This window comes from Eulemur rufifrons, chromosome 4 (genome assembly GCF_041146395.1).
Source record: "Eulemur rufifrons isolate Redbay chromosome 4, OSU_ERuf_1, whole genome shotgun sequence".
Taxonomy (NCBI): domain Eukaryota; kingdom Metazoa; phylum Chordata; class Mammalia; order Primates; family Lemuridae; genus Eulemur; species Eulemur rufifrons.
This window is the reverse complement of record NC_090986.1, coordinates 12,264,933-12,277,392: the sequence shown is the minus strand read 5'-3', so window position 1 is coordinate 12,277,392 and position 12,460 is coordinate 12,264,933. Positions and strand designations below refer to the sequence as shown.

At 41.2% G+C, this 12,460-nt stretch overlaps 1 protein-coding gene across 2 annotated transcripts in view; it reads right to left on the bottom strand.

The window, feature by feature from the left end:
• Positions 1–12,460, bottom strand: part of COL4A1 (collagen type IV alpha 1 chain) — a 147,252-nt gene that overhangs the window by 46,052 nt on the left and 88,740 nt on the right. For both annotated transcript variants that reach the window (XM_069467580.1, XM_069467581.1), the window contains exons 7-20: positions 11,957–12,010; positions 11,774–11,800; positions 10,409–10,492; positions 10,258–10,320; positions 8,970–9,005; positions 8,425–8,466; positions 7,266–7,352; positions 6,731–6,757; positions 6,514–6,564; positions 5,643–5,687; positions 5,504–5,557; positions 3,708–3,749; positions 1,860–1,944; positions 1,401–1,436 (exon numbers count right to left, since the gene is read on the bottom strand). In XM_069467580.1, coding sequence (XP_069323681.1) covers positions 1,401–1,436; positions 1,860–1,944; positions 3,708–3,749; positions 5,504–5,557; positions 5,643–5,687; positions 6,514–6,564; positions 6,731–6,757; positions 7,266–7,352; positions 8,425–8,466; positions 8,970–9,005; positions 10,258–10,320; positions 10,409–10,492; positions 11,774–11,800; positions 11,957–12,010 — 733 coding nt within the window. The remainder of the gene's footprint in view (positions 1–1,400; positions 1,437–1,859; positions 1,945–3,707; positions 3,750–5,503; positions 5,558–5,642; positions 5,688–6,513; positions 6,565–6,730; positions 6,758–7,265; positions 7,353–8,424; positions 8,467–8,969; positions 9,006–10,257; positions 10,321–10,408; positions 10,493–11,773; positions 11,801–11,956; positions 12,011–12,460) is intronic.

Below are 12,460 nucleotides of genomic sequence, written 5' to 3'. Positions count from 1 at the left end.
AAATACTTATCGCCCCCATCAGGGTGAGGGAGGGAGGAAGCAGCTCCATGGGAGAAGAGCAGCCACTGCCCAGCGGGGCCAGCCCAGGCCAGGCTCAGAGGGGGGAGGGGCGCACACCCAGGGAGGGTCACACAGGAGCCCAGGACAGGAAGGGGACGGTGGTTTTGGGAGGGGGACTGATAAATCTCCCAGCCAGGACAATTTCAATGGCTTTTTTATCAAAAGTATGAGTTGACATCAATACAGTGTAGATAAATGGTTATTTACTGTCTACTAAATAGGGCATTGGATAAGGGAAGACATGAAGTCATATGTTGCCTCAAATCAAAGAGAAGGAAATGATTGGAAAGAGAAAAAAAAATGATATTAAGGTTAGATCCAAAAGTTTTTATAGAAAGGATAGAAAGTAGGAGCCGATGAAGGTAGGTAAGGTGCTGTGTGGGGCTGTTATCTGATCCCCAAAATAGAAAAATGGGGCTCCAGAAGAACTTGAAACTATCAGAAAGGAAATACAGGAAATAATGAACAGGAACGATAAAAAAAATCTAAAAATTCAAAACAAACAAAGTAAAAATGTTTTTTTTTTTTTTTTGGTCTTGCTATAATCTTTTTTTTAATTTTAGCATATTATGTGGATACAAAATTTTAGGTTATATATATTGCCCTTCACCCCCCCCCCCGCCCCCACCCTGCCCCGAGTCAGGGCTCTGAGCACTCACTTGTGTGTCAATTCTAGGCAATGTGAAAATTTCTATCAGACGCTTATTATTTAATACATCTGCTCTGGGACCTGGGAGAATACCACAAGTACAAACACACAAGTGTGTACACACATGCATTCGTACATACGTGTGAAGACAACTCCCCGCCTCTGTAATGCACAGTCCACTAGGAAATGCAACTAGCACATATGAAACAACTATAGAGTAATTTTATGCTGGGTGATGCCAGAGTTCATGGAAAAGCAAGATTGGGTTGGTCACAGTGGTTGGAAGGGGTTCCATCCTGGAATCTGCTCTGTAGGTGAGTGACATCCCAGACAGCGGGAAAGTGAAGAGGCTGAGGAGGGAAGAATGTGCTGGGGCTAGAGTCAAGGGTCTGTGGAAGGACAGGCCAGCAGGGCGAGATCGGAGCCAGGCAGAGCAGGTCTCTCCCCAGGAGAGAAAGAAGGGCTCCCAGCCACGGTGTGCATGTGCACTGACAACGTGCTGATCTGAAACTTATGAAATACAAACTGAACACTTATCATTGGGACCATTTTGCTCTCATAATAAAAAAAATGTAATAATGTTGCCAGCTACTTTGTGCAAATATCTAATGTACATGACAAACATAGTCAGAACACAAACCACACAGAGGTGTACCAATAGGCTACCAGAAAGTCAGTTAAGGATTCTCACCTGGAGGGCCTGGCTGGCCTTGAAGTCCTGGGAAACCTTAAAAGAGAAGGAGAGAGTTGGACAAACTGAGAATAGTTCACCCTTTTATATATACTTTTATTCCTCTGCTAAAAGTCCTGCTTGGTGTGCTCATACGTAACTACGCTCAAGGGGAACACAGAAAACAGAACAGGAAACCACCAGAGCATCCTCTGGAAATGCTGCTGTGTCCTGGAAGCTACAGAAGGGGAGGACTCCAGGGTGCCCCATGTGACAATGAAATAGGAACTAGGAGAAGAGCCGGTCACCAGACAGTCCTGCCAGGCGTGCAGGTGCTTTCAAAATACAGATGAGTATGGTAAAAAAAAAAAAAGAGAGAAAGGGGTGGGGAGGGGGGTGGAGAGAGAGAGGGAAAGAAAGGAGAAAAAGGAGTGAGTGAGGGAGGGACAGAAAGAGGGAGGAAACAGGGAAGAAAGCTACCTTTCGGGCCCGGCTCTCCTCTCAGCCCCGGAGCTCCTGGGTAGCCCCGCTCTCCTTTCTCTCCCAAAGGTCCTGTGCCAATAACCTGGATAAAGCAGAAGAGAATACCTTGTGGTGGGGGAGTGGCTGGTCCTGTATAGCACAGCAATGTGGGTGAAGAGGTGAACACATCTGTCATTATCTCAAGAAATACGAAAGTAAAGAAGTAGCAGTGGTAGTGGACATGGAGGGGGAGGAGGAGGGGAGGAGAGAGAAGAAGGGGAGAGGTCCCGAAATCAAGTCAAATGACACCATGTGACCATTTCTTTGCAGAGAACTTTGCCAGGCAGTTCTCAATCTGAGGTGTAGGTCTGGAATTTCTAAATGGACATAAAAGCCATAAAATGTATATTTTACTTTACAGGGTATTATCAAAGGAACACCCTTAAATTTCCCCAGGCAATACGTAACAAGAGCACTCGAATTTCTTTATTGGAAGATTTTTTGCTTTTTTTTGGTTTGTTTTTTTATGACCAAAAGTGGGCACTTCCTTAAGGTCACAGAGACACAGGCCAAGAAGGGGATGCTGTGGGCCTTTTTAGAAGGGAGAATGCTCATTCTCCCCGACTCTAAATTCCTCAAATTCAAGGACATGGTAAAGTCAACTATTGCATATTACCTTTAAAATATAATCTCTCTGTATCAAATTAATGGAAATTATTAAAATGTGCTGATATTAAATAGCTTGATTTAGCCATTCCACAGGGTATACATATACCAAAACGTCATGCTGTGTATCATAAATACATACAATTTTATGCCAATTAGAAAAACAAATAAAGTAGAAACCTTTAATATAAATAAAAAAATAAACAAAATGTGCTGATGAAGTTCCGGTGCAAACAGGATAGTCCACCACGGCCAATGGATCACAAATGTGGAATATGGAATCATAAATATACATTGAGGTATTAAAAGCATTAAGAAGGTTCAACACTTTGATCCAATAATCCTGTTCCTGGGAACGTAGCCTAAGGAAAAATTATGTCACGCCCCAAAATGGCCGGTACAAACACATTCTCTGCCACTAGGAAGGATGGCAGCAAACCAGAAAATGGTAACATTTTCATTATTTCAAAAAAGATTTGAGGCAAAATGGCTAAAGCAATTATAGTACAACTTTCTGATAGGATATTGAAAATGATCATGTTGGCCAGGTGCAGTGGCTCACGCCTATGATCCCAGCACTTAGGAAGGTGAGGTGGGAGGATTGCCGGGAGTTCAAGGCTGCAGTGAGCTATGATTGCACTATTGCACTCCAGCCTGGGTGACAGAGCAAGACCCTGTCTCTTATAAAAAAAAAAAAAAAGAAAAGAAAATGATCAGTGTGAAGATAACTTGCAAACGTGAAGAATGTTCATTTTTAACAAATGTCACATTGCGTGGTTGTAAGTATGTAAAAATATGCATATGGACAAGGAGTAAAATGTTATTTGCAAAAAATAAAAATTGTTTTACTAAGATAATCAAATTGTGGATGATCTTCTGCTCTTATTAAACTTTTCTTTAATGGGTGATTTTTAAAATAAGGTTTCAAATATGTTGCTAATGTTCTTATCCACGTGCAAACCTTTTGATTTTCAGTGGCTTAAGGATGTGTAGAAATTATCAAAATATAATAAAAGTAGTAAATACCAAACTCCATGCAATACAAATTACAAAATTATTTTAAGTAGCAGGCACCCACTTTACACAGAAATGCCATTCTAGAGACTGCGGCAGGGCCCTGTCCCATGCAAACATGTGCTCTATCTCCTGCCCTCCCTGGTCCCACGCCCTCCCAGACCAGCACATAGCACTTGTACTCACGATTCCAGGTGGGCCCGGAGGACCTGCTTCACCTTTCTCTCCCTACAAAAGAAAAAACAAATTTCCTTGCATATTTTTACTATCAAGAATATCTTGCAAAAAGCAGGGTTAAACTCTTTTTTTTCTGGTGAAATAGAGATTGTGTCTACAGCACATTAAAATTATTTCTCTCCTTAGTATCTCTCCTTGTGATTAGCTTAATGTGCTCTTTGACTATCACAACAAAAATAAACACATTTCATTTTGCTTTGCATAAACATGACTTGTGGAAATTAAGATTTCTACAAAACATAGATTGGAGGCTAATTATTCACATTACAAATTCATCCTATTGATTTCATGCTCCCTCTGGGAACTTTAATAGAATCATTTATAAGTTGAATTAGTAGTAAACTGTGGGTTTTCAACGAAATAAAAAAGAAATTAAATAAAATGATACGAAAGCATGGTTTCTGAATATATTTTCTCAAAGAAATCATTTTATATGACAATTTTAGGTGTAAGATTGCTTTAAATTTGCATTGGAAGTCATAATGTACAATCCCCTATTAATTGTAAACATTGGTGGATAAATTCTGATCACTTTGAGGCTTAATTTAATCCATATTAGATGAAAAACCCAAAGAAATTAGCCCTTTTATATTTAATGTTCTTATATAAACATCATCATAATAATTTAGAAAGTCCTAAGATATGTACCTTATGTCACGAATGTACATTTTTTCATTTTAAATTAAGGCATTAAACTAGAATTGAATGTTTTATTTTTCTTACGTGAATATAAGAGGAGATTTTAGAAATATCTAGAGGACTTATAAACATCTTAGCTACTATGTTCTAAACATATTTACCATTTAAAATATACAGGATTTTACTTTCTCAGAAAAGTACCGTCAAGGATTTCTCTCTTTTGTCCCTGGCTTTAAAAAATAAACCCCGAGGCCCTTTTCCTAGTTTTTCACTTACTGTTAGTGATGAATAGTTCAAAATTAATCCCTTATTTTAGTAGAGATTTATTATTACCTCATCTCATGCTTAAGAGAGAAAAATGAAGCAACAATGAATTTTTTTCTGCTGTCAGGTTGAAGAATATTTTTAAAGTTGGATAGCAACCAGTTCCCCAGATGAAAGGGCACTGGCCTGGCCTGCTTTGGGGGCAATTTGGTGGCAAAAGTTTCAAAAAAAAGAGTCCAAATATGGACCCCAGAATTGCACTCTTAGGAATTTATGATGAGGAGACAACCAGACAAGTGACCAAAAATACTTGTAAATCATAACAATTTGGAAATGACTTAAATACCATGCAATACATGGCACAGATGTTAAAAAATGTTCCTATGCATAATTATATTTATGGACATTGAATGAAATATATCCCCCTTATATCATTAAGGATGTATACAGTTCCATACCATTTTTTTAAACATGCATGCATGTGTGTGCACATAGGATTAATGTTAACTCTCACCATTTCTGAGTGGGTAATAGAAATATTAGTTAAGCTTTCTTTTCTGCATTATATCTTTCTGCACTTTCTGTTGTTTTATAATCAGGAAAAAAGTAATCTACTATAAGAGAAGGAAATAAAAACTTCAATGAGTGGGAATATTTTATATTTTTTTCTTTAAAAATTTCATGAACACGAGGAAAACCATCAAGTTGTGTTTTACTTACAAGGAGCATAAATAAGTTTTTTTTCTTTGAGTACAAAGTCCTTCACTCTAGGAAAAAATGAACTAACTTCTAGGTTGAACTACAAATCGAAGGTAAAAACTGAAAACAGTGTCATCATTTACCTGAGGACCCTGCCGGCCGGGGAGTCCTGGGTACCCCGAATCACCAGGAAAACCCTGAAATGAGAGAGGAGGCGGCAGCAGTCATCAGTTGGGGAAGGAACAGTGGGACCACTTTTAAAAACTGTGCAGAAATACTTACGGGACTCCCTCTTTCTCCTTTTTCACCATCTTTGCCAGGCTTTCCCTATAAAATACCGAATTAAATGTTAGTATTTATAAATAATAATAACTATGAAATGACTCCAAAGCTCTGATTCTGATAAAAGTTAATATGTTGTCTCTCTTACAGAATCACAAGCAAGGTAAATAAGGCCTCTATGTAAATTGACAATTCTTCAATAATGAGTAATATATAATGAATAACTATAAAAAAAGTTACATTGGAAGAGAAGTTCTTAATTTTTAAAGAATGAGGTCTGATTAGCTAAAAAAAATCTCTTAAGATATCATTATATTTTGGTAGGAAAGCTAACATCAGAGAAGTTTGCTTATTGGCAAGTGAATATTTGGTAGCTAATATGCAAATGATTCCTTTTAATAGCGGTTCCCATAGGTTATTTCCAGGTAGAAACCAGAACTGTCTTGGGCAGCTGGCAGCTGGTGGGTCTCAGGTCACACCATCCCCGCAGTGGAAGCATCCTGGCATCCCAGGCTCACTGTGCGAACAGTCTGGTGTTCCGAGCGGGGATCAGAGCTGGTGCGTGAACAGCAGCAAAGGCAAACCAGCTGACTGCTCTAGACCAAGCAGCGCAGGCGGCTCTCGGGGACGGCCCAGCTGGCAGGTGGCCCTCATGACCCTTTCCCGCAGCTGGCCGCTGCAGCCTTGGTTCTGGGTCCTTGAGCAGTAAAGAGCCGGTGCGGGGCAGGGGTGAAATGACGGGAGCTCAGCGAGGCTCCAGAGCAGCCCCACGAGCCTTTTCTATGCTTACGTTTCCATGAACCCGTGATTTTAGGACTGAAAGGAAAACTATTTAGCAATGAAGAATAAAAGGACTTTGGAAAGCACTCACTCGGGGCCCTGGTTTTCCAGGTTCACCTTTCTCTCCAATTCCTGGCATTCCCTGAAAAGAACAAAAAGAGAGAGAATTAGTTTCATTAGTATATGTAAGCAAACTATTAAATTAGATAAATATTAAATTTAAGGTAAAATAAGCTTGCAACTTAAATTCAATACTTTATAGTCTTTCCTATAAAAATAATGATCATAGATAGAAAATGAGTACTTACCTGAAATCCAGGTTCACCTTTTTGACCCTAAAAGAAATGAGAGACAAAGAGAGAAAGAGAGAGAGGGAGAGAGAGGGAGAGACAGCCATTATATATAATGGCTACATCAATTTTTATATGCTACATTGAATATGTAACAGAAAAAAAAAAACTCCTTTTTCTGATACAGTAACAAAGAAATTCACACTGGTCTCCAGTATCCACTGGCAGCACTGACTGGGTTATGGGACTGGCCACCACCCTCTCTGCCCCTCAGCTTGGGCCCCTTGGCTGACCCAGCCCACCCCAGCCTGGGGTGCACTTAAGAAGCCCTTAGTAGTGAGTCAGCCTCAGATCTGTCTTGGGCCAACCCGGTTCCAGCTGCCTCTGCTTCCAAAGGTGCTCATATTTATGGAATGGATGGTCTGTCAATCTGTTTTCCAGGTAAGGATTGAATGTAGCTGGAAAAGCTGACTGTGGACCTGGCTTCTCTTTGCCCCTTGGGATTTGTCCAAAATCAGAAAGGCAGCACTCACTGGGTGAAACCCACTCCTACCTTCTCTCCTTTGGTGGCAAAGTCTCCTTTTTCTTTAACTTGAGCTTGTCCTGGTACTCCTGGAGGCCCGCTGACCCCTTGGTCACCCTGGTGATGAAAAAATTTTGAATTTATTAGGCATAAGAATAATTAAACAGAGAAGAAAAAAAACATAGAGGGGGTAAAAGCCTACAATAAAACATCTATTTTAAAAATGTAATCATACTCTATTCTATTCTAATCATCCTTGCCTCAGCAAAAAATCAAGTCTCAGTAGGAAGCTCGTACAACAAGTAGCTAAAGCCAGGAGGAGAATTTCACTTCCTGGGGTCAAGGAAGGACAGGCAGCCGCTATCTCAGTAATAACAATGGAATCTGAGCAGCCACAGGATACATCTGTGCTTGCATGTACACGCATGGTGTATGTGTCTGGTGTACCATGGCGGGGAGGAATGGCACACAAACTGCATGATAGAGCTTGGGAAGAAAGGAGGCTTTTTAGGTAAACCCCAAATAAAAGAACCATCAAGAATTTTCTTCTTAGGCATCCTAACTGCTGGGGACACTCTCAAGTAAAGTGAAATCCAGCATAGTGAGTGAGGTCTAAAAATTGCAAGTACATAAATTTCAGGAGCACTTGTTGTAAAGTTTATGGAAAGACTGGGCCAAACCCTGGGGTGGAGAGCAGGCCAACTGTGCGTGGAGATCCACCCAGGCCTGGCTGCCTTTGGTGTCCCCGGTCCTGATCACCTACACCACCTGCCACACCCCAGGAGAAGGACCTGGGCTGTCAGCAGGCGGCTGCAGTGGCTGCAAAAGTCCCTCTTAGCTGGTGCCCCGGAGTCCTAAGTCTGACTCTGATAAATTCGCTGTCTGACTTTATCACTGATGAACATTTCCATTAAACTCTATGTACAGATAACTGGAGTTAGCCTCACCGTCTTCTCTGCTTGTCAGAGCACATGTAGAGTACTCATTCTAGCTTACTCAATGAGCTAGAATAAAGTCAATAACCCTGACATTTTAAGAAAAACACTATTAAACTCACGAACATGCAGAGAAGAGAAGGGTAACTAACTACGGTTACAAGGGTCCAAAAGTTGATCCAGAGGTGGAAACTCTGTCATGCTCACAACTGTGACCTTAAACCTGAAAATACTCCAAAGCAATGTGTACCCACCTTGTCACCTTTTGGTCCTTGAAAACTTAAGCCCATTTGTCCCTGTGGATTAAAAATTCAGTGTTCATTATTAGAGTTGTCTGCTTTGTTCAAAGTCATCCCACAAACCTCATGTAAAATGCAATAGCATGGTAGATTCCAAGAACCACCTTTGTCCCGTAACTATCATAAAATTTTCTAGAAAGTTATGATCACGCTGTAGTCGATGTCTATGAAAAAGTTTTTAAAATATTATTGACAAAAACATTCTATAAAGACCTTTTTATTTTAAGGTTTTTAAACTCTGGCTTTAGAAAACTAAGGGAAATATGAGTGATTGCAAAGTAATGACTAAGGGATGAATGGAAGGAAAGATCAACAGATGGAAGATGATGGATAGACAGAAACAGACGACAGATAGATAATAGGTAAATGTTCACATATACAGACAGATTAAGATAATATAATTTTCCAAAACGTTTTATGTACACTGAAAGAATGAGCTATGGCAATTTCATGATCATCTTAAACTAATGCAAAAGAACAATAAATGAAAAATCCTTTACCTTTTCACCTGGGGGGCCAGGAGGACCCGGGGGACCCTGTAAGAGACAGCATTTTAGTTAAATATGATCCACAACCCTAGTGAGCTTTAAATCCTTCTTTGTGCTGAAGTTATCTTAAGATTCTGTGATTAACATGGTAATTATTTGTTAAATATTTTTGCTAGGCTGTAGATTGAAAATAACCAGAAATTGTTCCAGGACCTTATTAACAGCGATGGAAGTACCTAAAGATCTTAGGCGTTGCCCTGTGGACTCCAACAATCTAACACACGCCAGGACACAGTGTTAAGATGAAGCATGAAGCCACTCAGCAAGCTCTCTAGGAGCCTGGAGTTTCCAGTTTGGGAATTGTGTCTGTCCACTTTACAGATAACTGTTCATCTTAAAAAGTTGCTGACTCTTCGAGTCAGTAGATTGTAGTGAAATAAAACCACTTCCCAGGTTTGCAACAAACTTTCAGAATGCTTTTTATAGTCATTTTAAATAGAAAAAAATAGTCATTCTTTACTCATAAAAGTGGGTCCTTTTATGTACAAGAATGGAAAAGAGGTTACGTTTACACAAAAGAATAGGGGAAGCATTTCTGGATTTTACAATCCAAAGGGCAAAAAAACAAGTACATTAAAAATACAAGCCTGAAAATCTCTCAGGAAGACTCTCAGTCAGGCGGCGAGAGGATGACACACTCAGGCACATTATCCTTCCTAGTAAACGTGGCGCTCGGCAAAGGTCAGTCTCGGGACTGTAACTCTCCTGTGCTCTCAGATGTGGCCGTCGGGAGGAGGTGATGCCTCCCCTTCTACTGAGAATGTCAGAGTCTCCTCTGCAGTCAGTCTCCGGGTGCTCACTTGTAAAAGTCTTTACATCAAATCTAGTGCCACCTGTGCTGCTGCCTGGGCTGTGCCGCAGCCCCTCGCAGACCACTGGTAGGGCTGTATTTCTACAAACACGTCTCCCCGGCCCACGGTGAAGTCGCCCAGGGCAGAGCCTGCCTCTGGACTCGCTCCCTCAGGCTGTGGACGTCACTGGTACCCAGCCGGGCCCTACAGTAATGACCATGCTATCTGCTCCGTGACGTCTTGGCATAACCATCCTGTTCCCAAAGCTCTGAAGACAGGTGGACTGCAGGTGCCGACCATTTAATTTTCAGAAAGAGGCTGATTCTGCCATATCCAAACTAAGAGGGACCACCACTGTGTAAGTTTTTATTAAATCGTTATTTATTTTCACACCTCAGCACGGCGGTTCTTTAAACGATTGCCTCAGAGAGATGTCACCCAAAACTTACTGGTGGTCCAGTAAATCCTGGAGGGCCGACGGGACCTTGTAGCCCTGGCAATCCTGGGGAACCCTATAATTTATAGAGAAAGAAAAGAATTAAAATGCAAACCAGGGGGTGACTCAGCACTCAGCACTCGTAATCACTTAGCGATGCTTACGGGCGCTCCAGGAGGTCCAGGAAATCCTCTTTCACCTTTCAGCAGGGTCCCAGGCACGTGGCCAAGTATTTCACCTGGGTCCCCCTGGAGGATGAAAAAAGGAGAGGACGTTGTAAATATTGATATCCACGTAAAGAATCTTAAAACCCAGTGCACCACAGGCCCGCATTACTGGCATGGGTGTGAGACTCCGTCTGAGCTGGAAGTAAACAGTGTAGCCGTATCTCCCACTCGTTCCCACCGTCTAACAACCCACGGCTGCAGCCAGGGCTGAACGTGGAGATGGCCAAACAGAAGTGTCCACGACATTGTGCATGTGACTGTCCCCACTCTGGACAAGGGCCCCTGATTGAAAGGCTCTGGTTGAAAGACAGCGTGACCATAGGCTGTTCTCACCAAATAAGGATTAACTTTTGAGAAAAGACTCAAGATGAGTGTTTTCATAAAAGCAGGCGTGATGGTAAAGTTTATCTGTCAACGTGGCTAGGGTACATTATTTGATGAAACGCCAGCCCAGATATTGCTGTGAAGGTCTTTTTCTAAATGAGATTAACACTTCAATCAGTGACCTTTGAATAAAACACACGACTCTCCATAATGCTGGCGGATCTCATCCTATCAGTTGAAAAAAAGACTGACTTCTCCAGAAGAAGAGAGAATTCTGCCTGTGACGGCTTCAGACTAAGCAGCACAACCTGCTCCAGCCTGCCGGCCTGCCCTGCCCCCCAGGTATTGGACTTGCCAGTCCCACAATCACATGAACCAATTCTTTAAAATCAGTCTCTCCGCCGTCCCCCCCCCCCAAACCCATCCTACTGGTTCTATTTCTCTAGAGAACTCTAATACACAGGCTTATGAGGATACCATTTCTTAAACACAGGAACACACGCGCTCTCAACCTCATTCAGATAAGTGATTGTCTCTACTATAGCTTCTGGAACATTCTAAGGCTCCCTTTTATAGGGCTGCCTGGCTCCCTGGCCTGTATAAAACACAGTGTGCACATCGTGGGGAGTGCACAGTCCGAGGTCAGCTTGATGACAGTGACGCAGCCCTGAGGCAGGGATACCCTGCCTGGAAAAGACTTTCAAAGGTTCGTGTCTCTGAAATTTGGGAGAGGTTCTGTCTTCGCTCCCCGGTTCACAGTGAAGGTAACATTAACCACCACATGGTTTCGGTGCTTCCCGTGTGTACACATGTAAGTTTGTGTATATTACGTGCACATTCTTTTAATGTAATAGAGTTTAGGAAAATGCGTTGATAAGCAATCAGCTAAAGTGATTTAAAGTAAATTTGTTTTAATGGCATCGGTTTTAAAAAGATTCCCTGTAATGAATCCAGCAAAATAAAATAAATGAAATATACCTTCATTCCTGGTAACCCCGGTGGTCCCTGAAAAAGAAAGTTTTGGTATTAGTCTTTGTTTTCTCAAAATATCATTAGCATTAAGGTATAAGTACAAAAAAGACAAAAAAAAAAAAATGAAATGGAATGAGAAGAGAGAAATTATAACCAAAAAAAGCAATTCTGACTTAACCCTATACTCACAGGATTTCCAGCGAATCCAGGTAAACCAGGAGGTCCCAGGGGCCCTCTCTCCCCCTGAGGGAAACAGCAGAGAGTCGGTCACACGGCAAAACTCAGACACCGTCATGAGCTACTCTGTCCTACCCTTCACAGAAACTTCGTTTGTGAGTTAAAAATCATTTCCTAAAAACAGTTTGTTCCGAGCTGTGTTACTGGGTGCTACTTTATGAAAGAAGAAATATACTTGACAGCATTATTAATAGGGGCCATGATTCATAATGGCATTTTCTTATTTGATTTAGTAATTTATTATAGGTAATAACTTTAGTGCTTAAAAGCAATTCTAGGATAAAAGTCTACAAAAAAGAAAAGCACTTCCCTATACATTAAATTTGGAAAGCTTTATGTCCTTATCAAATAAAGCTTTAAGACAAGTCACTTTTCAATTGTGTCAGATAAAACTGTTATTCGACAGAGTAACTTCACCTGACCTGTTAACATGCGAAGCCCCACAAACATGCGCAG